Here is a 22,358-nt window from a genome sequence, read left to right on the forward strand (position 1 = left end):
TTAAGCAAGGGCACATGTCCCAGGCACATTGGGACATCGGATGCGACTCTCGGGCAGTCATGAATCTGCCCGACCCGGTGTGTTGGAGATGTCACGATTCAACGTGCAAGATGGAGGCAGCGCGATACTTATCGTCGTTGTTCTGGACTGAAATCTATCTTGTTGCACACCATCAGCCGCTGACCCTGTCGGTTCATCCCGAAAAACCACTAACACTAATACCCGGAGGATCCACCAGGCCCCATCTGGACGACGCAATCCGACCTCCAACAGGGCCAACCGCATTTGCATCGACTCGGAAAGACATGATCTACAAACTTGCCCACGCGACACAAGATCGATCTTTAACGCATCTCAAAGACACCTGCGAGTCGTGCGACTTATTTTCTTCAAAAGTCAGAGTTGGCTCGAGTCTCGCCGAGCCTTACCGTTGGGGTGGAGGATTCGTCTGCTTGCTACCTTGACTCTACCATACAAGAAATGTACACATTTACATTGTACATAGTCATACCAGTGCTGAGCAGCTCCAAGTTTTCTCTTAAGCACCAGTACAGCCAAGTGTTACCATCACAAGTCAAATGGGCCGCTGGTCTAGTGGTATGATTCTCGCTTAGGGTTCAATCCTGAGCATTCTTGCGAGAGGTCCCGGGTTCAATCCCCGGGTGGCCCCATCTTTTTTTCCTCCTTTTTGCGAGTCATTCCCTGAGTGAGGGAGGTAAAGTAAGCACAAGAAATAGACGTTGCTAAATACAACAGCCACTCGAGTATCACCAACCAAGTGTTCCATGTCCTTTTGTTTTTGTGTTGAATTCCATCTTTCATTCCTGCGGCTGCTCTATATATGCAGCGAATATCCGGCGAGTATCCCTGGCTTCATGGGTATCTAAGCGTTTCCTCTGCTCTCTCTTGCCCTAACTGTTGTGATCTTTGTGCAAATACGAGATCTACGCCTCCTCGCTGTGCTCAATTCCTCCCATGCTGCGAAAGAAGAAGCGAAGATAAAGGAGGAAAAATGACACCCGATACTCCGACCTCTCCTCGGTTCGACACCCCTGAACTCCGAAATTCTTTGCTCGATCGAACGCAACGCAATGCAAACGCAACCAATCATGCCCATGCCCAAGTGCCCGCTATTCCGCCTTGCGTGATCCCAACCGATGAAAATTCCAGCGCTCCACGCCTTAGGAAAAGCCCGCAAAGAAAGCCGCGAGACTCGGAAGGAGAATGACTTTGAGGAAGACACGCAGCGAGCCAGCCTCTCCGATCATCTCTCTGGGGTTATTGTTGTTGCTGCCTTCGAGTTGCTCGTTGTCATTGATAATGAAAACATGTCCACCGGTGTTATCGCCGTTGTCGTCGTCTTCGTTGTCATTGTTAACGTTGGGGTTAATCTCGTCCTTGCCTAGCGATAGGCGAATTGTGGTCAGTTCAGGTCGGGATCCTACAAAGATGGGTGGGAAGAAAGAAAAAAAAACGAGCAGGACGAATGTAGCAACGGCTAGTTGGAGAAAATTAGCAAGCCATACCCCTTAGTATCGTACTCCAGATCCATCCATACCTTAACCCCTTGTTTCCCTTCACATCACATAGCACACCCCACAACACCGCGCACTTCACAATTCACATACCACCACCGCCGGTGAAACCGGTAGATCCCATAATCATTCTCTCGTCGATGAACGAAAGCAAGAACTTGGAGAGAAGTCGACCGGTGAACAAGTGGAAGAGGCTAGTCTTGTTTTTATTGGCGGGATCGGTGAAAGGGTCGACGTTCTCTTTGGGAGGACCGCTGGGGTCGAAGGTTAGGAAGTCGAGTTCGTGGCCTGTTTCGGTTGCGCGTGTTGTTAGTTGGTGTTTTGGGAGCATTGACTTTGGTAGAAAAGAAAATCGGTGCTTTTAGGTGGAATTGGAAAGTGGGGAGATTGGAAGGTTACGAGTGAAGGTCGAAAGGAAAACCTGAGAGTGGATGGAGAAGGAAGGTAGAAGGTAGAGGTGGGACATGGCTCGAATGTTCAGGTTCGCTCAAGGTGTATGGATTTACCAAGGTCGGAGCCGTCCAAGAGGCTAGTGACCATACAAGTCATGGAGGGGAAGATGGGATGGTAATGAGAGCGGAAGGAGGATTTTTTTCACGGCAGAAATAAGGGGTTAAAGAGGAAAAGGGGAAAACTTACGAACATCCGAAACGTCAAAAAACCGGTCCCGGAACGTCTTCACCATATAGATGGCCGCCTCGCCATCCGGGAACTCCCTCAGGCTCTCCAACGCCTCATCATCCACAAATGGGTTAAAGGCCTTCCCGTCTTTCGCCGTCGACGGATGCGTTTGATAAATCTGGTGGAACTGATACATGAACTGCTTGAACGGCAAATTGTCGATCGCCTCGAGCGTATCCCAGGCTTGTTTGCGAGTAAAGTCCATCTTCAACTGATCCATGCCTTGTTCAATCTCCCCGAGGTTCTCGATACCTCCCTCTTTCCTGCCCATGATATTTTCCGCTTCCTGTTGCTGATACTGATGGTACTGCTGCTGTTGCTGCCGTTGCTGAACCTTATACAACCAATCCCTCTTCTTGACCTCATTCTCCATAACCACATACGCGTCCGCCTGCGCCTCCTTATACTCCAAAAACACACTGAGCGCCGCGAACGCCGCAAAGCAGCCCGCCCACTCCTTGCGGGATCTTGGCTTCAGCGCCTTGCTGAAGTCCTCAAACAGCCTCCTCACCTCACGCTCAATCATGTCGTTTGTCACCGCTTTCAGCTGCCTGTTCAGCACCCTGGCCGTCAGAACCTTCCTGTCCAAACCCTCGGGCACCCGATACCCCGCAACCTCAATAGCGTGCACGGATTCTGGGTCCAGGTGCAGGTGATAAGACATGGTGTAGTTCATGGTCAGAATCTGCAGCGCGCGCTTGACCATGCCGTTGCGAGATTCGTTGGCGTATCGTCGCAAAATAGGAAGCACCCGATTGGGGATTTTGGTAGTATGCTCGCACGATTGTGTGAGGAGGTAAGCCCATTGGTCTTCGTTATATAGTCCCTCGTGAAACTGTCGCAGATGCCGGCGCAATTCTTCGCGCTGGTCGAGCCAGCCATACGGCAGCGCAATCGGCGTCGCCGGGGACTCTTCGAGGACGAGCCCGTGGCCCGCCCCGAGCGAGTGTTCGCGCACGGTGTACCACCTCGTAGCGTCGGGGGCGTTGGGGGTGGGAGTGAAGAACTTGGCAAACACGGTGAGCATAGCATCCTTGTTGAAGCCACGGCCGAGAGTCAGACGCAATTTGATCGGTTTCTCGGACTCCTTTTCGTCCTCCCGGAAGCGCACCGAAAAAGAGGCGACGTTTTCCCTTACGTACTCCTCTGCTCCCTTAGCGCCTTCCCGCTTCAGATGTACTTTCAGCCATGCCGGAAAGATGACCTCGGTGAAGTCGCTGAACTGCCAGCAGATCACCTCGGGCACAGTGAGCTTGAGCTTCTCGCACCGCCGGCACGGGCGTGTTTCCTCGCACGACACCTTACGAGCGTGACAGCAGAAGCAGGCGCCTATGCGGCGGACTTGCAAGGCGGAAACGGCGGTGGAGATGGCGAGAGGACCCTTGCGGCCCCTGAGAGTGGTGCGGCTGCTTCTCTCGGCGTCCTTACCGCCGAACAAGGCCGCGCTGCTGCCCTTAGCAGCGTTCTGACTGATGGACTGCGGGGTGATGACGACGAACTTGTTTTCACCGGAGTTGTTCACGGTCACGCTGCCGGGGGATGTGGAAGAGAAGGTGACTGTAGACGGGCTGGGTGGTACCTTTTTCTTCTGGACGCGAGCATTGCCACGGGTCTTATGGATGGCAGTGGGCTTGGAGGTCGCGTGCGAAGATGAGGAGGGGCCCGGAACGGACACGGAGGGAGCTGGGTATCGCTGCTGGACTTGAACGGATATGTAAGAAGCATCCTCTGGGGCAGAGTGATGGCTTAAGGTGTGGCTCTTGATACTCTCTGGTGGGCTGGAACTGAGTGCACCTGGGCCGATCTCGATACCCATGTTGAAGGGAGAGGGGACTTCTTCCATGAACCCGGGCTCGAGGCCACCAGGATGAAGAGGGTCCCAAGGTGGGACATCAACACCAGACAAGACAATGTGGAGGTCAAAGTCGTCCTGAAAGTCCTGTGATTGTTGGTTCTGGTGGCTGGCAGGCTGTTCAGATGGTCCTACAGCAGCCATGCCTTGTTCGTATTGCGGATCAGGAAACAGAATAGAGTTGATGTCCACGTTGTCGAAGGTATACCCATCGAATTGTGAGAAATCATCAGCGGAGAATTGGTAGCCACCTTCGGGCGAGCCAGACAAGGCATCTGGAGTCAAGGCAGCTGGCAGGGGGCTTAACCCGCCGCCAAACTGTCCCTCAACATTGGTCCAAGAGCTTAGACTACCCTGGACAGGGCTGGCCTGAAGGCCGCCCAAAGTACCGGTATCGGGGCTGACATTGACAAAAGCCCAAGCGTGTTGGTCAAAATCCGAGTCACCGCCGATGGACTCGGGGGCATATCCATGTTGGGGGGTGTGGGTGTGGGCGTGATCATGCTGATGACCATACCCGTAGTTGTGTTCGCATTCAGCTTGCTCATGCTCAGGGTCACCATGATGTCCCTGAAAGGGTGAGTAGCTCATGAGGGGTGCAGTAGACATGCTTTCTGAGGGAGCAGCTTCGGCGGGTGGTGTTATGGTTTCGCGGCCTTTGCCCTTGTCAGTAGCCCTCGTGGTGTCGAGGGCTTCGTTCTTTGATTCCTCCACTTTGGCGGTTGGAAAGGCGATCTTTGGGATTTCCTCGAGCGGGGAACCTCCTTGCTCTACGGGCTCGGGGTCTTGGACGCCTTGAGATGCGTTGGCTAGGACCTCGGTTGGTGAAACGTAAAGAGACTATTGTCTATGGCTACTGTGGACGTAGGGTGGTACGCTGGTGTGATGTTGTGTTGCGGTGATGATCTGGACAGTTGAACTCTTTGACGACGCTTGTTAAACGCTCTATTCGAAAGTGGTATAGAAAGGTGAAACGGATCCGGGATTCTGTGCGATGTTATCCTCGTTCTTATATCCAGCGAGAGCTTTGGGATGCCGCAGCACGCAAGATCAATGGCTTATGGAATGCTCGTTTCGACAAAGTGCCATTCTCTTGTTTGCCGTATCATGAGTGTTCAAGACCAAGGAGAGGTGTCGCAGCAGGACGTGTGGAAGGGTAGAGTCGAGTCACGACAGCTACCAAGACCGAGGCATGCCCATTCAGAGAGTCAAGAGGGTTGTGAAAAGAGGGCGATGGAAAGAAGGACGGGAACGAGAAGTGAGTTGAAGAATTGGAAACGAGGAGGATGAATCAGATATTGGAAACACAAAAGACGATCAGTGTTCTTTTCCCGAGTCCTTTTGGTTCTGAAGAGACCCTGACCTGACGTCGTCAAGGACAGGTCAGTCAAAGCCAAGACAAGACGTTTGCCTGCTTGAGATCTACCCCTCCATGACAGAGTGAACCCGATGGGATACAATGTTGTACACGGTAGACAGGCCGGGAGAGGCTTCAAACTTGTATCGAGAGAAGTGTCAAGAGTGTCAAAGACCCATCTTCAACAAACCAGACGATATAACTAACCTCTTCAGGGTACCGAACAGATGCGCAACTTGCATGCGAGCCCATTCCTCCAGATCATCGTCCACATCATGTTCCTATTGGACAGAGTCGAAGGGTGGTTCGCTCAGCCCGCCCCGTCACCAGGGGATGCGCAACCCATGGGTGTGTTCTGCGGGAGGCATGGGGAGGAGGGACATGAGGCGGGCGAGGTGTCATCCAGAGAGGGGACATTGGGGACAGATTGGGGGGGTGAATGTCCCCTCGATGTGAAAGTCAGGAACTGAAAGGAAGAAGGATGAAAGCCAACCCCTCTTGGCGGCGCTATACCCGATTGGATACCGATTCCAACAGCCACTATTTGAACCGCGCCTCCTCCCACTAGCCAGTGGCCTCTCTTTCCTCTCTGGTTTCCCTACCATTTTTCCGTACCATTTCCATGTTCATGTACTGATCTTACCGTATTACACACCGAGGCTGTCCACTAGCTCTGTCGCTTTCGTTCCACTTTCCTGGATCCTTGCTTGCAACGAAACACGTCCATGGACGGACGGACGGACGGATAGATTTCGTGGAGACGAGGTTACCAAAGATGGAATACAGGGCGAACGTCATTCGACTCGAGCAAACAATCCGTCCTACCTTCATCTGAGCCCAACACTTCCGAGCCATCGAGTCAGGGGTTGTCTCAACGAACAAATGAATGAACGACAATACCTTAAGGCGCAGCGGACGGGTTCAATGGAACAGAGTGTCTGGAACTCTTCTCAGCATTTATACAGTGACATGTGGTTGCTACTCCGATGAGCTACGAAAGGACAACCCGCCAAGGCCAGCAATGCCTCAATCAACTATCACTCAAACACGACCACATCCCCTAGTGCCGATGATGACGACCGCGGTGATGATGACCAACACCTACAAGTACTAGCAAACGCATCAAGCTAAGATCGATATGTTCAACATCTCTCATTACCTCTAGGTACTTGAACTCCTCGGTCACCAGCTTGCCCCCACGGTGCCACCATCCCAAGAGTGACTTCCTAAGATACCCAGCATTAGACATCATGGATTCATGGCAAAGAAAGGACAAGGACAAGGACCAGGTGGACATGCTGTGTTTCCCCACAGCACACAATACACTACACACCAACACACGACTTACACCACAGACTTAAACCATACGTTCTTATATCCGCTCGCCTCGGCCTCGGCTTGAAGATTTTATGGTATAAGTGTCATGTACGATCCAACTAGAATCTTGATCGTGGTGTCATCAACTACGAGTTTGACTTTAATGAACAACTACCTGCTCAGCATCACGAAAAAAGAAGGGGGCGATACCTACGAACTGGTGAGGAGCAATAAGCAGCTAAGCCTCATCGTTTTACTTGACGACGTATAGACCTCGCAACGCAAAGGATTGAAAAAGTCCACTTATAGGGGAATGCCGTCGACCACATACATACATAATGGTTAATGAGCTTTTATGGCTATAGAGTAGTCGCATACCTTTGACCTTTTGCCTCTCTTACTACCTGCATTTCGGGACCGTACTCGTGAGTCTTTTTACCATGTGTCCTCATAATGGTGTTAACCCGACTACCAAGCACCCATCATGGGCGTATCATCACAACGAGGAGACTCAAGCACGACCCCCCTGTATGTCGTAAGTATCTCTTCGAAAAGACCTCGGTAAAGAAAGCCGAAACAAAGCCGCTCGTCATCGCAGACTTGAGTTCCTTCCCCGTAGATAAGCCCAGAAGAGGTGAGAAGATGGAAAAAAGGCAGTTAGAATGACATGACAGGTAAGGCAACACAACACAGCCCGGAACACGACATTAAGCAGTGATAGTGGCAAAAGGAGTGTGGCAACCAGTAATCTGTAGAGGTAGTCAAGTTCGGTTGGAGAGGCGGTCAAGGGAGGAGGGCAAGTAGGCAGTTAAGGGAGGTGGTGAGATATAATCCGTGCTACACAACGAACGAGGTCGGGCTGGTTGTTGTTATTCGGTAGGAATATGTAGCGTAGAGCGGGCAGGGCCTGAAGCAAGCTCATAGGGTTGGTGAGGCGACTGTGGGTGTGAAGGAAAGATTGCAGAAGACGAGCGAGCAGCGATTTCAAGGTATCAAACTGTAAGGCCAAGTCATTTAAAAGCCAATAACTAACAGTATCAAAAGACCACCACCCTCCCAAGACACTTGGGCACGTTAACACCCACCCCACCCAACACCTCACTTAATTGCACAGCGTACATCAAGAAAACTTCTAGCAACCACGAGAGGGTGAATCCCAAAGATACAGGAAGGCAAAGATCACGCCAATACCACCCCTTATACCCCGAGCACCGTCTCTTTCCAAAGTCCAAGTTGTCCAATGAAGGTGTTCCATATCCATATCCATATCCGAGAGATGAGTGAGGCATATCGACAGTTCTTTTATCCGTTTCCTTCCTTGCTTATATCCAACCAGCACACGCTTTTCCCGTCTCCAATCCCATGTTCATTTATCCAAGACGTTTTCCTCTTTTTGCTGTTTTCCCTTACTTTTTTTGCCCCCCTTTCCCTAGGTAACTTTGACCATCCTGGACAGCCCAGTAGAGGCATGCTTGTCCTTGGTGCTGTCCCAACCCTTTCCATACCAGAATTCCAACAAAAGCTCGCCGACAAGCGTTTCCTTGACTTGTCCTTGGCGTAGATATAACCTCCTGTAGATTTGTCGAGACAATGATATGTCCGTCTGGGGTTCTTCTTCTTAAAAAACCAAAAGCAAAATATCAAGCAAAAAAAGAGAGGAAAAAAAAAAAAAAAAAAAAAACAAGAAATGAAAAGAAACAAAACCAACAGGTATAATAAGAGTGCCTCCGACCGAGTGGATGCTACATGACCAGACCTTCTATATATATAGCCTCGCGGCTGTTCCTTCTCCCGTGTATCTTCCTGACCAATGATGCAACCTTAATAACAAAAGCAAACTTGAGATCCAGATCCACAAGGGGAGTCCTGTAGGGGGATATAACCAAACCAGACCAAACGCGCATAAAAAGCAGAAACCAAGGATTCAAAATCAAGCTGGTGAAGTCGCAGAGAGGTACTGTAAGTGAAGGTGTAGGTGTAAAGGATCACCCACTCCCACTCGAGAGTAAGGGCATCCAATCATCTTCATTCAACCTTCACAACCTCCCGCTTCACCCCAGCCCCACCCCAAGCCCTCAGCGGAACCTCGCCGCCGCAGCCGCCGCCCGTTCCTGGATCTGCTGCTCCGTCCTCACATACAGCTTATCCAAAAAGTCCATAGCCGGCGCATCCTTGAGGATCTTGGCGACCTGAATCCCCGCACTGATCAGCTGCAAGATATTCCGATCGTCCTTCAACGGACGACTCTGATGCTTAGCCGCGTGCCTCATCTCCAGACTGTTCTCCAAAATCGTCACAAACTGCTTGATTTGCCCGTTATACAGCACCCGCGCGGGGATTCTTCGCTTGGTGGCCAGTCTCTTCAAAAGGTACACCCACTCGGTCCATTCGCGGTCCTGCGGTCTCTCAACGGGCCGCATTTCTTGGGTTAAAGGGATGGGGAACTGGTACTTGGCTACAAAGTCGTAGGCGCACTGGGAGAGCCGGTCGTTGACTTGCGTCAGGACGGAGTCCTGTTCTTGCACGAGGAGGTTGGTCGGCAGGTGGGGGAGCTCGCGCTCTTGCATGGCGATGTATTCGGGCGGAGGACGCTGAAGGAATTGGTGTGGCCCGTCAAACTCGTCCCGATTGGAAGGGCGGCGCTGGGAGCGGCTGCCTCGGTTGTTGTTGTTGTTACCGTTACCACCGTTGTGGTTGTTGTGATGATGATTGTGGCTGTGGTGGTTCTGATGGTGGTTCTTGTTGCCGCCCGGCTTGCTGGAGGGTGCTGTTGACAGCGAGGGGTTGTCGAGCGAGTAGTCGGAGAGGCTGGGCGAAGCCAGGATGTCGTCGACCGAGTCAGCCGATGACGACGAGGCGAACCGCGACGACGACGCCGGGAGGTGGTGATCACCCCATCCCCCCTGTGTGTGGTTGAGGTTGAGGTTGAGGTTGAGGTTGGGCCCGGTGCTCCGGTACTGCCCGTTAAGGTGCCCGTGGGCGGCGGCGTGGCCTGGCGCGCTAGTGTATGGGTCGACGGGGGCTGGTCGGGGGTTATAGAGCTGGGGAGTGGGCGCGGCGGCGGCGTGGTAGACGTGGTCGGGTCCGGCTCGTCCAAGGTTGTACTGGCTCTTTAGGTTGCTTCCAAGGCCGAGGCCGTTGCCTAGCGCCGTCATCGACCCGGCGGTCGTTGGCAGGTTAAACGTCGAGACATTTCCGCTTGTCGAGAAGGCCACGCTTTTCACTTGAGTGTTATTTCCGGCATTCCTTTGCAGACGGGGATATTCTCGCTGAATGGAGGCAGGTGGTGGTTCGATTTCTTACCTATGCGGCCGATAGGGACCCCTGCTGGTGACGTCGAACGAGGTGGTGTTGGAGTGCTGCTGGTACGATGTTGTATCGTCGTTGTATAGCGGGCTTTTGGTGCATTCGGTTAGTTAGCCCTAGACGCGCCCCGAGTTTCCCCAAAAGGAGGGATGATGTGACAGTTGGTCATGTTTTGGGGATTTAGGCTGTATTTTCCCACCTGCGCGTAGAGAGCCAAGGGTCACTTGGCACAACGGCCGACGTGCGGTAATAAGCAAAGTCCGGCTGTGCCATCTTTAGTCTTTTCCTATAGCTGATTTGTCGGAATGGGATTTCCGAAAGATCGATGCAATTCTTGTTGAAAGGGCGCCCGTCCAAAATGGTGGTATTTTATCAAAAGTCCTCTTTATTTCTTGCAAAACTTGGCGAGCGCAAAAATTCGCAACACGGAAAATTCAAAATATTATGGCCCGCAGGAGTGTTCAAATTGGCAGAGGAGGAGAGAGAGAAAAAAAAATATTCGTCCAGCAAAACGGCAAAAACCGAAAAAAGCCTGCGGCCAGGATTTCCTGGGATACCGGCCACCGAAATCTTTCCAACTCCAGAAGGATCCACGAAACGGAGCTGGCGATAACCTCACCGGGTTATCAGATCTTTTCGGCGGATTCGCAATGATCCAGGGGTCCGGTAGGGCTCTCGCTGGCGACTCAACTAAACACGCGGGCGGGTTTGACAGCTTGGCGGCGTGCGCACAAGTGGATTCCTAGATATGTATTTTTTTCTGATCGCGAACCGGACCCGAGATCAACAGCGGCGTGTCCTGGCACTCTTCCTTCGGACGAAGACGACAAAGATAAAGAAGACCCTAGAGACTCCAGAGGGCTGGGCCCACGATGGTGACATAATCCACCTCCAAGTTGGGAGCGTGTGGCAAGGTTGATGCTGTCACGACAGCGAGCAGCACGGATACGGCGCGACACGATATCCTGGCCGGTGCGCCCCGGCAGTTGGGAGGCCGAAGAGTACGACACACACACGTGCAATCACACGCCCCGTTTCCCGGTCAGCAAAAAGACACAAGCGAGCGATGTCAACTTTGGATCGCCAGCAAGCACGCGTGGGCGATGTTTCTTCTGACTCGTGCAAAGGTCCAAAGCAATCGGGTGTGAACGAGAACGGAAGATGATGAGCAACAAGACGTAGCGATGATGGCGGGTCGCCAACAAGTCGACAAAGTCAAACCGCAGGACGAGCGAGTGCAGGCTTTTTTTTTTTTTGTTTTTGCACTTCTTTGCTTAGTCGTTGTTCTTGGCTGCCGGGATACCCTGGACATCTGACTTTGCGCCGCAATCCTCGGGTCTCCAGAGCCAGAGGGTGGCCTGCGCTTGCAGGGCAGAAGCATCTGTACGGCGGAGAAGTGCTCCTGCTGGTGGTGATGCGTCGTCCGGAGTGAATCCCGATGGTGTCAACCACTCCATTGACATGTCAACCGCGGGAAGCTGACCTGGTTGCCCGGATGAGTGTCGTCGTGTCAAAACACCCAAACATCGCGAGGATGAGGCTCACCAAAACGGCATTGACGGTGTGTAGGTTCCACGGGATGACCTGTGGCCGGCCAAAAGTAGGGCACCAGCGTTGGGCAATGGCAGAGACTAGTTGCCAAAGACGGCGTGTTTCGCTGGGAATGCAAGATGTGTTGTCGACGACCCCCAAAGGCCATCCAAAGGTGATTGGTGCAAGGAGCTCCCCTGAGCAAGTCGGAGCTGGTTGTGATTCGGAGAACGTGGAAGCTCTGGAAGGGTTGGGCACAAATGGAACACAGTTCGCTGGCAAGCCCAATTTATGTCTTGATGCCACATGCCATACCGCACGTTTACCGACTTTTGCTCCCCCCCAATCCCGCATTTCGTGGCGTGGCCATCGCTCCGTTCTGTGACCCTGCACCTCTACGGCCTCTGCCGGTGCGGGCATGCGGTTCCGGATCCTTTAATGCTGTGTCCTGCCCCTCTGTCCTGCAACCCTCCCGTCCCTCTTTGGGTCTTTCCCGTCCGACTGCCCGTTCCTTTTCCTTTAAAAAGGTCAAACCCAAAGCTGAAATCCGCATCAGGACTTTGAAGTCCGGAGATCTGGTGTACGGATATCGGCCTTGGGAAAGACCGCATACGCGCCATATTGCCCCTCAAGAAAACCATACCGATGCCCAAAAAATGTGAGGCCGGAATGGGAACTCATGAGATGAGATGTGTGCGTCGGCGAGACCCCTTCTCTCATCACATGTCTCTCCCGTTGCAATGGTCTCGCTTGCCGGCCGCCGGTTGTGTGGAAACTCTTTGGAGCACTGGAAGGGCGGCCCCACCTTGCCGCCCAGTCCCGAATACCCGCCCCGTTACGTTGGATGCCCGTTTCTTTTGCGACCGTCCCGTCGCGGATTTGGATGCCGGCCACGTTCTTGCCCTTTTCGTTCCCCCTTCCTGTCTCGGTCCGGATGAACCGCCCGTTTCCCGAAACCTCAGCCCGGAGTGAGGATTACCAACACAGCACACCTGACCCAGACAACCCGCCCCGGACCCGGCCCCGGACAGGCCTTCCGCCGGTTACCTCGGTGTCATCTCCAGAGGCAGTTATTATATCGGTAAATTTCGTCAGGTGAGTGACCATCGAGAAGATGCATCGGCCCACACGCATTCATGGAGGACTGTGAAAAGAACAATTGACGTGCTGTGCTGGGCCACCACCAGCTTACGTCCCTCGACAAGACATAGCAGCCCTTGGAGTACTACCTTGACGGTTCATGTTCCCTGGGATGGATGGTGTTGAAGTTAATGTTGTTCCAAGCTGGAACTTACAGATGGGCCTTGACCTCTGGCCGATGGCCGAGGTAACCCCGGGGTGAAATTCTGCCCCAGTCGAAATCCGCGGTAGTACCGATCTGGAGCTTTGCACCACCCCCTGGAAACTCATCTGATACCGATGTTCTTCTGAGACTCACACACATCTGGAGGCAGCAGACCCTGACCACACTATCGTCCGACCGATGTCCACTCGACAGCATGCCAACCGCAGGTTTCGTTCACCCTACCCACCAAATCAGTTGGCTTGGCATTTCTGGACCCTTATAAGATCATGTTCTAGATAAGGCCTGACGGGATGCTTTGAATGTCCGGAAGCTGTCCAAACGAGGGGTTCTGGGCGTTACAGCATATCACGTTGATTTGTGTGACCTCGTGGACCAATCTCCGAGATCGACGACATGTTGTGGCACTTGGTCAAGCCACCATCGTGAGCGATGACCGGACGCAAGCCACTCTTCCAGTGGTAGGGACCAAGGAATGGCTGGAATTTCTTTGGCGGAGTGTGGCAGGGCATGAAGTCTAGGCAGGATGACATCCGACAGCGGGCAGGTCTTGCTAGAGGCTTGCGCTGGGGGTTTCTGATCTGTTCTGCCTCATGGCCATCAGATTTCAATGGCATGCGAAAGTGGCTCATCACTGCTTTTGCATGGCGGTGATTGTGTATATGGGACTTGCATGCGATTTCTTCGGATGGCAGACACGGTCGTCAATGATCAAGCCACTAATGAAGCAGGATGCCATGGCCTCAGCCTCTTGTGGTGGAAGACCAACGAACATGTCTCACCCGTTCGATATACATTGAGGAGAATCCCGTCATGGATATGGAATGATGTTAATGGGGTGCTATTGTAACGAAGGAAGCTCGGCGAGGAAGTTTGCGACGGTCGCAAAAGTACCTATCTTGGCAGTGCACTAACAACCCAGCAGTTGTAGCGACCTTGTTGACCGAACACTCGATTTCGCCACCTCCGTCATTCTTTGTCGTCCGGCACCCAGTTCGCGATTCCAACATTCTCCATCGATTGCGTCTGCAATGAATTTCACTACATCTGGATGCATCCTCACGTCTCAATAAATCACCTACGATTGTATTCAAGTTTCGGATGCCGGTGTTCACTCGGATACGTTCATCGGTATGCCCACCTTTTCAACCACCTTCCACTGCACTGTCGATACGTTACGCTCTTCGAAATTGATGCGTGTTACAAACTCGCGGTTGGATTTCCAGGATCGGATTAAGATGTGTTGGGTTCAAGTGGCGAGGAGATCGCAAGGGGAGCGTAACTGCACTGGACAAGAGACATTCAAAAGAGTTATGTTGGCGTACGAGTGAAGGGGGAATCGATCACCAACTCTTGCTACGATGGTTGCATTGCACAGGGCCGTCCAAAATTTACCGACTTAACGCATCCTCTTTGACAATGTCGCCCGCGATATGGCTACACACGGCGCGAAGGATAGCGTGGAGGAATGCGCCGGTCTTATCGACGACGATCCAGCTCAGATGGATGTCTATCACGAAAAGAGCCACGATCAGGTAATACCGAAGTTGTTCCACCGGCATCTGGACGATTCGAGGTTCTGGCCAGAACGACGACTGATCTTCCCGTCCACGGCTTACCACCATTGGCAAAAAGGGAACCGTTATCGGCATGCCGTACTTGAGCAGTGGTTCAACACATGGTCGGCGCACATGGACGACGTGAAGAGGCGAAATAATGAACGACTGTAATGCGACGGCGGTAGCGGTCGACATTTCAAAGTTGATGAGCGCAGTCAATGCGGCAGGCATGGAGGATATGGAAGTGGCCATCATGCGACTGGGGCGCTGGAACAGGAGATGGTCACGGCGGTTCGAGTCGAGACGGGCGGGACATGGCTCGAAGAATCTTCTGGGGAAACGACGAGATTTGATCGGACGCCGATGACGATGACTGGACCTCCCTTTGACCCTCTTTGGACTCTCCTGCATGACGACCCCACGATATCGGACGCATTGGTGCCTGTGCGCATGGAAATCATGTTGTTGGCGACATATCAACTTTATGAGCCGTTCAGTGCATACACAACGACGACGAAGAGCAAATCGGCGCTTTTTGGTCAATGGCACCATGGTATTCGCGACCATTATATTGCCTCATTTGTCGCATCGCCATTGCGGTCAGGTAAGTGAAGCCCAACCAGCTTATCTCGTGAGACAAACAGTGGCAGATATTGGTAAACATTGAGCGCAGATAAGATCAAAATATGCCACTCAGATGTTGCGGTTTGAGGCTGTCGGGAAACTCCATGCCGAGAAGGGTGCCAGTGACGGCCGTCGTGGAGACTGTGGGGGGGGATTAGCATCATGTTGATGCGGCTTTGAAAAAATCCTCAAGAAAACTAAGGCGGTTGCATTACACGCTGGCAGTGCAGGAAGCGGCTCAATGCATGTCAGATCGATAAGTCGTCGAATTGATATCGGACGACGTCGTCGCCGCGAGCAGTCTCATCCATTTAGACGGCCGGACGACCAGACATCGACACAACCATCAACAGACAGACGGCCTCTTTGCAGCGCAGCAGACACGGCAGGCCGATAGTCAGCAATAACCATCAGACGATTGTGTGCCGCTGTCATTTCTGTTTGTCAATCCGGCCCTCGAGACTGGTTCATGACGGAGGACATCTCTTTCTTCAGTGGTGCATGGCTGTCCATTCAGGTTGCCAAGATGGCTTGCGGAAGGAGTGCTGGAACAATATTGGCTAGAAGAGAAGCCTCTCATTCGGTTTTCTCGATATGCGGGTTGGCTATTGGGTGAGCACGCACTTGGTGAAACCAGTTGCGAAGAGGCTGCTCTTCTCCTCAGTTCCAAGCTTCTTGATGAGTTGTCAACGAGGCAGTCTTCCACTTTCTGCAGGCATCCCGAGCAGACCACCATTGAAGGCGGGGGTTAGATCTGGCTTTGAGCGTTGTCAGTGCAGCGCGATTACCATTGCAGCGGCGCATGCGTTGGATGCCGAAACTTTTGAAACATTTCCGCAATGTGCTCCATCATAGCATGCAGATTTTGATCAGATTCCGGATCGCGTTTTGCAGATTGATGGGAGAAGAGACAGCTTTCGAAGTTTCGAATCTGTCAGATTTTTTTTTTTTTTTTTTTTTTTTTTTTTTTTTTTTTTTGGTTGTTGGTCTGCTGAGTACCATGAGATTACTCGGCTCACGATTGAAGATCGCAATTGTCCGGGATACTGATATTGGCAGGCCCGGCGTGTCTTTTGATCGGTATAGCCGGCCTCTCTGGATATTTGTTGTTCGTATTCCTGTTGCATCATCATCTCCCGGCAAACCACCCCCCATAATCTCATCAGCCTCAATTTCTTTTTTGTCTCATCACCCGGTTATCTTGTCACAGCCAAGGGCGTGTGTGATATCGAACTGGATGACGGGCGGTGGTGGTGTTGTGGGAGGCATAATTCGCAATTCGCGCAAAACACACCCTGACACCCCGGAGTCAGACCCCTCCTTCCAGTGAAAACAAGTGGGCTGGGGGGTGTCTCTGGGACCGGGGGGGCTATCTGCACTGATGTGTTGGCAAGTTGGCAAGCCATGTGCTGCAGCCAATTCCAGCGATAGCAGCCAATGCCGTCGCAAAGACGGCCCTGGTTGCAGGCTAACCATCGTCACCGGGCATGATAGGCCGGGGAGGCATGCTTGGCCCCGCTGGCAGACCCTCCATGTTTCTCTTCCATCGCTTGTCGCATCGCCGGAAAACAGGATCACAGGCCAGTCAGACGCCGGACCATGACCATCACGCCGGGTCTCGTCAGCCGCGGCCTATTGCACGTGCAGCCGAATGTGGTGCCAGCTCAGCTTTTTCCGCACTTTTGATTGTGACAGGTCTGCCGGGTGCAGAAGTGCAATTATTGCGGCGGAGGTGCGAGGTTGGGAAAAGAGGGGGAAGTGGGAAGTGAGGTGAAGTGAGAAACTGAAGTGAAGGACGAGGCTGTGGGAAAGTGCAATGCAGTGGTGACGGGAGAGTTTGGTTTGGAGTTGGGATTGGCGCAGTTCAATTTTGCGATTTCTCGTGTTAGTGTCTCGGTGTCCAGTGTTCTGGATCGATGCATTTCACAGGCAAATTTGGACGGACGCAACAACGGGAGCAGCAGCGGCAGCAACAGCAACAGCAACAGCAACAGCCCAGCAGGCAGGAGAGGCAGAGCGGGAAAAGTGGGGTATGCAATGTTCTGCACCTCACTGGTGTGGTCTTGGTGCAATGCCATGGATGCTCCCCTGCAATGCAAAGCCTCATGTCGAATGAGTTGGACGACCACTCTGCTCGCAACCAGGGGGGGTGTGTGAGAGGGTGCAAAGGGACCGGGGTTGAGAGGACCAAGGGATCATGGCGATGAGGAAGGAGGCTGCACGGAATGAGCTTCGCTTTCCCACTGGTGGTCGCAGGAAAAGAAAGAGAAAAACCAGGAGCAACGAGGGGCAGGAGCGGCCGTTCTGCTCGACATTAAAACCAGACTTTTTCCCCCTCGCCTGCCCATCAGCTGCTCTTTCCTCGACCAAATTTCCTCACCGCACTTTCTTGGAAGCCCAACCCGTCTTGGATTTGTGCCCAACGACCCTCTCAGCCAACCACCAAGCGCCCGCTGCTCTACGCCCTCACTGGACTCACTCAGCCCTGGACCACACCCACGCACACAACCAAGGACGGAACCACTCACACCAAATCCGGATCCACGGCAATCCTTCTCGACGCTTCTTCGGATCCCGCCTTCCTCACAGCTCGGCTTCTTATACAAGCTCTTGCCTCCCCGTCATCTCGTCATCTTGCGTCTCTTCCCTTTCTGTTCTGGTGTTTCACACTCCAAAAGAGAAAGCTACTAGAGATCAACAGACAGATCTACGACCCACACAGGATCAAGGACTTCTTTCCCGCTCTGCCCTGGTGTTCCACGACAGCCCAAGGTTGAGTCTCGCGACACACTCCAGTTTCGAGCCCAAAGGACTTTTTTTCCTCTTCACTCTCCATTCAAGCCACAAGGACTTTCAGCCCACAGGACTCTTCTCTCTACTCTCTGCTCTCTGCTCCGAGTGTTATTTGCTCAGAGTTACTGCCGGAGAGCGTTGCCACCACAGGACAACTGGACACACAGCCCGAGGAATGACTGCTATCGTTGTGCCCCGGACTTCTGATAACACAATGTCTGGCTACAACACCCACGTTGAGCTGGACGAGGTTCACACCCCCTCGAGGTATTTTGCGCTGCTTTCTTATCTTCTACCTGGGAGGCCCATTGTGCTTTTTTGGCGTTTCTTTTGCGTTTTCATCCTGTTGTGTGTCAAGTCTTGTTTTTTTTCATTTGTTCTGGCGTTCTGTGTTTTTACTGTTGCGACAACAACTTCGCCACAGCAACGCCTCAGTCAGGCTGCGCTTGAGGTGTCTTCGGCCAAAGGAGACTTGACAAATATCCGTTTTGAGGACTACTGAATTGCCTATGGAAAGCCGTTTTCATGGATATGACCCAGAGGATCACAGGAAACACATCGGACGAGACACTGCCGGATTTCGTTTTCGCCATGGACTGAACCACCAAAGGACTCGACTCTTCATTGAGTCTGACGAACTGCTGCTTTCATGCACGCATGTTCTCCTGTTATATTATTTGCATGTCTCTTCGGAGCATCTTGTGGTGAGTATCGGACAACTGGACAGATCAAGCATCTCACATTTTATCGGACAAGAACATTCGCCATTGATCGCCGTTGGACCACTTCACCTTGCCGGACAAACATCTGTGGATTTTCCGTTCGGATTTTTGCTTTTTCTGTTCAAAGGATCGAGGAGACGCCAAACACACGGTCACAGTCGAGGATTTCCAAAAGGCCACCACCTTTACGCCAGGATTTCTTCATTTTTCTGCCTTTGCATGCAGCGTCCTCGTTTGTGTTCCTTACCTACCCTTGCAGTTATTCGCAATGGGATTTGAGGTGCCAAAGAGATGTCGCATCAATCGCCTTCGGTCACTCGCCCAGCATCCAAACCTGGGACACCATTTTCCTCTCATTACACTCGCCTGGATTTAAAGAGAGGACCTTTGTGGATCATCCGTCGGCGTGCCTGGATTTTTCATTCTCAACAATCAAAAGCCCCTGGATTCTCCGACAACACCTAAACACGTTCTCAGTTTCTGATGTTATCGTATCAGACAGGAGTCGTGTGACGGTACAGCCTTGGACTTTCACTCCTGGACACATTTCGACCCATGGTTTTGACGCCGGATTTGTTTCTTTTGTTGCCATTGCGGACCTGGTCAACCGATATGGACTGGATATGCCCGGATGTTTTCTGTTTTTCTTTCTTTGTTCAAAGTCCTCCATGGATCTGGATGGCGTAATAGCCAGAAACACACTGCTTTGGCAGCCCAGTTGGTCCGTAATCATGCTCACCCCCCTTTGACCCGCGACGCAAAAACTAACATGCAGCAATGTGCAGGAACAAAGTTGTGACATCTGGACGCCGGCTTTTCTTTGGTCTTTCATGTTTCTGCGACTTCAACAACCGGATTTGTTTTGATAGCATACTAACCCTTCCCCAGCGATTACAGCTTTGCTCAGACCAACATGCTTCCCTCCACTACTGGGATGTTTTCTTTCTGCCAAACAGGACCAGCGGACCTGAACGGTTCGTCTTGGGATGCAACAACGGAAGGTCCACAGAACTTTTCCGAATTCACTGTTGCCGGAGACTATTATACCACTGGAGATGCCGAGGACTGCTTTATTCCTTTCAGCCAGAACACACCAAGGCCGGAACAAACGGAAACCATGGAGGACTATCAAGCCAGGTGGAATGCTGCTGCTGCCGCGGTTGACAAGGTTCCAAAGGCGGAGCCTATGCGCCGCATGACTTCCCAGAGCTCTACCAGCAGCCACAAGCAAAGGATCACCAAGTCGACACCCCCAACCAAGAGGGTAGGAAGGTCGAGAGTTCCATCAGTTCATCTCACCTCGACCTCCTCGGCGTTGTCCAAGCTTGATGTCTCTGGAAATGGCTCCAGTTATCAGGATGCCTCATTGACACATGGCCGCATCATGGATGTGCCCCAGTTCTCTACTCCGGATTTTGAATCATTCAATGGACACCCAGCATTCTACACCAGCATGATGGGCATGCCGGATGGTCTTCCCTTCTCCGCCGAGATGGGTGCTTCTGCTATGAGCCAGCATGTGAACCCCCAGATCTTCACTGCCGGTATGATTGGCAGCTCTCCTCAGTCTTGGGGCTCTCCTAGCCCTGTTGGCTCTTCGCGCATGTCTTCCCCTGGATTCTTCGAGGGGGATGTTTTCTCTGGCGTTCCTTCTGTCTCTTCTCCCGAGGAGAGCACAAGCTCTATCTCGCCCATTATTCCCGGCCAATCGCCCAGGTATGTTGCTACCGAAGTTTTGCCTTCTTCCGGGACACTCTCTTACCCTTATGGAAACATCAGGATGAGCCGCAACGGTTCGCAGTTCGTTACCACCGAGGATATCCATGGAAATGTGATTCCTGCTGTTGACGATGCCTTTTCTCTTCCTCCTCCTTTCGGCGCTCGCCGTATGAGCGGTGATGGTGAGTCTGCCAGGGATCACTATCTCTACAAGAACGCTCTTCCGCAAGCCGATGGTCTTTTCCACTGCCCATGGGAGGGCGAGACCAACTGCAACCACAAGCCCGAGAAGCTCAAGTGCAACTATGAGTAAGATAAATCTGTTCTTCCGCTTCTACTACGGGCCACTTGACTGACCATCATCCACCGTTATAGCAAGTTCGTTGACTCTCACCTCAAGCCCTACCGCTGCAAGGTTGAAGGATGCCAGAACGCCCGTTTCTCTTCTACTGCTTGCCTTCTTCGTCATGAGCGTGAGGCCCACGCCATGCACGGACATGGAGAGAAGCCCTATCTCTGCACTTATGAGGGATGTGAACGCTCACTTCCCGGACATGGCTTCCCCCGCCAATGGAACTTGAGGGACCACATGAGGCGTGTTCACAACGACAACGGCTCTGCTGCCCAGGCCGCTTCTTCTCCTCCCCCATCGGGAGCCAGTGCTTCTTCCCGGGGTCGCAAGAGAAAGAGCGAGGGTGACAAACAGGAAGCACAGGAAAAGACCAGCTCCCGCAAGTCAGCCAACAAGATTAGCAAGGCTGAGGCCCAGGCCGATGTTCACCGTGCTCAATGGAGCGAGCACCAGAAGGCTCTCCAGAGCATCTTCCAGGAATACCTTCAGCCCGAGGACCCCCAAAGCCTTCAGTACATCAAGGATGCTCAGGAGCACTTGGCCGCCATGGGCAAGCTTCATCAAGCCCTTTCCAACGGTGTTCAGCCCCGCAGCTGGAAGATGTAGACGTTCCGGTAAGTTCACATTCCGCATCTCAGAAATCACGGACCATTAACTAACTGAACGATTAGACATTTTGTCAGAACGCAAAACTACAAATCAACTTCTGGAATAGCCTCCTGGACTTTGGTTCTACGATCTCTTCAAGTGCTAGGTCACTTGAACCAGTCAACGTCAAACGAATGACGGTACTGGACCACTCCTCGCCACAAAGCTGTGACGGGCTAGCCACCTCGCCGCGCCGAGTTGAGGCCGGCCCATGAGCCATTGTTGCGCCCGGAGTGAGGAGATATGGACAAAGTCTGATGGGCTCCATGGACCTACTCGAGACTCCAGCGCATTGACGCCGGACCAGAGGTCATGGAGTAGACTGTCAGGGGCGCTGATGCGTCACCTTCAGGGGTATCCGACAAACGAAGTTGAAGAAGTTGAGATCAGGGGACGAGGGAAAGAGAAAAGTTTTTTGTTGACCGTGGCCGAATGTACAAAGGAAAGGAAAAATGGGAACTGGGTGGCAAAAGCAATGGTTGGGACTCCTGGAAAGAAAAGTTTTCGAGTTTAAAAAGTTAAGGGGCTGGATATGAGATCAACAGTATCATATACTGAGGATGGCATGGGCGGATATACCGGTTTTGTTCTTTCTAGAGGGTTGTTTTTGTACAAGGGCACTTTTCTTCTTCTTGGGAATGGGGATGGGGTTCTTGACGACTTACGACTCTTCTCATTTTGTTGGACAATTTTTTTTGGTCCCTTCTTTGATACCATGGCAGTTATTTAGGGATTTAGATAGAAGGTTCTATGAGCTCTCAGCTTGGGTTTGATTTGCGAATTGGTTATTTTTCTTTTTCGGTTATCTCAGTTGGTGGCATTGGACATTTCGTTGAAGCGGGTTCATCGCGGGGTTATATAAAGGAAGCGAGCAGGTTACTTGTACTTCCTGGTTTCGGTTTGTGATGTTACGATGTCATGTTCATGTTATGACCTAGATGATTTGTATGAAACGGAGTAAATGGGTTTGATTTCTCTTCTCTCAAGCATAGAACATGGCGGGGGCTGAGTACATATCGTCGGTTCAAATATGAAACTGCATGTCCAACACCATCTCTCA

At 52.3% G+C, this 22,358-nt stretch overlaps 4 protein-coding genes and 2 non-coding genes across 8 annotated transcripts; 3 read left to right on the top strand and 3 right to left on the bottom strand.

Moving 5' to 3' along the window:
• The first annotated feature begins 580 nt into the window (after positions 1 to 580).
• Positions 581 to 670, top strand: NCU15240. The gene has a single exon. It is a non-coding gene; the product is annotated as a tRNA-Pro (tRNA).
• Positions 600 to 5,856, bottom strand: NCU00282. Of its 2 annotated transcripts, XM_011395501.1 has the most exons (3): positions 2,175 to 5,856; positions 1,559 to 1,823; positions 600 to 1,498 (listed from the first exon to the last, which is right to left on the bottom strand). In XM_011395501.1, the coding sequence occupies exons 1-2, from the start codon at positions 4,675 to 4,677 to the stop codon at positions 1,621 to 1,623; spliced, it is 2,706 nt and encodes a 901-aa protein (XP_011393803.1). In that variant the 5' UTR covers positions 4,678 to 5,856; the 3' UTR covers positions 600 to 1,498; positions 1,559 to 1,620. The 2 variants fall into 2 exon arrangements, with proteins under 2 accessions (XP_011393803.1, XP_011393804.1); XM_011395502.1 differs by lacking the exon at positions 600 to 1,498 and having other exon boundaries at positions 1,506 to 1,823.
• Positions 5,857 to 6,053: 197 nt separating this feature from the next.
• Positions 6,054 to 7,141, top strand: NCU14119. The gene has a single exon (XR_897857.1). It is a non-coding gene; the product is annotated as a ncrg45 (non-coding RNA).
• Positions 7,142 to 7,719: 578 nt separating this feature from the next.
• On the bottom strand, positions 7,720 to 10,983 carry NCU00283 (hypothetical protein). The gene is made up of 3 exons (XM_952661.3): positions 10,248 to 10,983; positions 10,046 to 10,138; positions 7,720 to 9,958 (listed from the first exon to the last, which is right to left on the bottom strand). Exons 1-3 carry the CDS (start codon positions 10,319 to 10,321, stop codon positions 8,818 to 8,820), a joined length of 1,308 nt encoding a protein of 435 aa, XP_957754.3. The 5' UTR covers positions 10,322 to 10,983; the 3' UTR covers positions 7,720 to 8,817.
• A 3,289-nt stretch (positions 10,984 to 14,272) lies between these two features.
• Positions 14,273 to 15,732, bottom strand: NCU00284 (hypothetical protein; the record flags this gene model as incomplete). The annotated part of the gene is made up of 1 exon (XM_952662.3): positions 14,273 to 15,732. Exon 1 carries the CDS (start codon positions 15,005 to 15,007, stop codon positions 14,273 to 14,275), a length of 735 nt encoding a protein of 244 aa, XP_957755.2. The 5' UTR covers positions 15,008 to 15,732.
• Positions 15,733 to 17,432: 1,700 nt separating this feature from the next.
• NCU00285 lies at positions 17,433 to 22,344 on the top strand (the record flags this gene model as incomplete). 2 transcript variants are annotated; one of them, XM_011395503.1, is made up of 5 exons in its annotated part: positions 17,433 to 18,124; positions 19,468 to 20,295; positions 20,359 to 20,607; positions 20,674 to 21,264; positions 21,322 to 22,344. In XM_011395503.1, the coding sequence occupies 4 exons, from the start codon at positions 18,033 to 18,035 to the stop codon at positions 21,254 to 21,256; spliced, it is 1,752 nt and encodes a 583-aa protein (XP_011393805.1). The 2 variants fall into 2 exon arrangements, with proteins under 2 accessions (XP_011393805.1, XP_011393806.1); XM_011395504.1 differs by lacking the exons at positions 17,433 to 18,124; positions 21,322 to 22,344 and having other exon boundaries at positions 19,493 to 20,607; positions 20,674 to 21,256.
• Positions 22,345 to 22,358: the final 14 nt, after the last annotated feature.

The sequence above is a fragment of the Neurospora crassa genome, linkage group III, assembly GCF_000182925.2.
Source record: "Neurospora crassa OR74A linkage group III, whole genome shotgun sequence".
NCBI lineage: Eukaryota > Fungi > Ascomycota > Sordariomycetes > Sordariales > Sordariaceae > Neurospora > Neurospora crassa.

Bases quoted from the DNA above. Each gene is read 5' to 3' on its own strand.
- NCU00282 (XM_011395501.1), bottom strand. From the start codon at position 4,677: ATGTCTACTGCACCCCTCATGAGCTACTCACCCTTTCAGGGACATCAT. The intron at 1,824-2,174 runs GTAAGTTTTCCC...CAACCGAAACAG, and splicing joins TTTTGACGTTTCGGATGTTC to GCCACGAACTCGACTTCCTA.
- NCU00283 (XM_952661.3), bottom strand. From the start codon at position 10,321: ATGGCACAGCCGGACTTTGCTTATTACCGCACGTCGGCCGTTGTGCCA. The intron at 10,139-10,247 runs GTGGGAAAATAC...ATGCACCAAAAG, and splicing joins CCTTGGCTCTCTACGCGCAG to CCCGCTATACAACGACGATA. The intron at 9,959-10,045 runs GTAAGAAATCGA...TCAAGTGAAAAG, and splicing joins GGTCCCTATCGGCCGCATAG to CGTGGCCTTCTCGACAAGCG.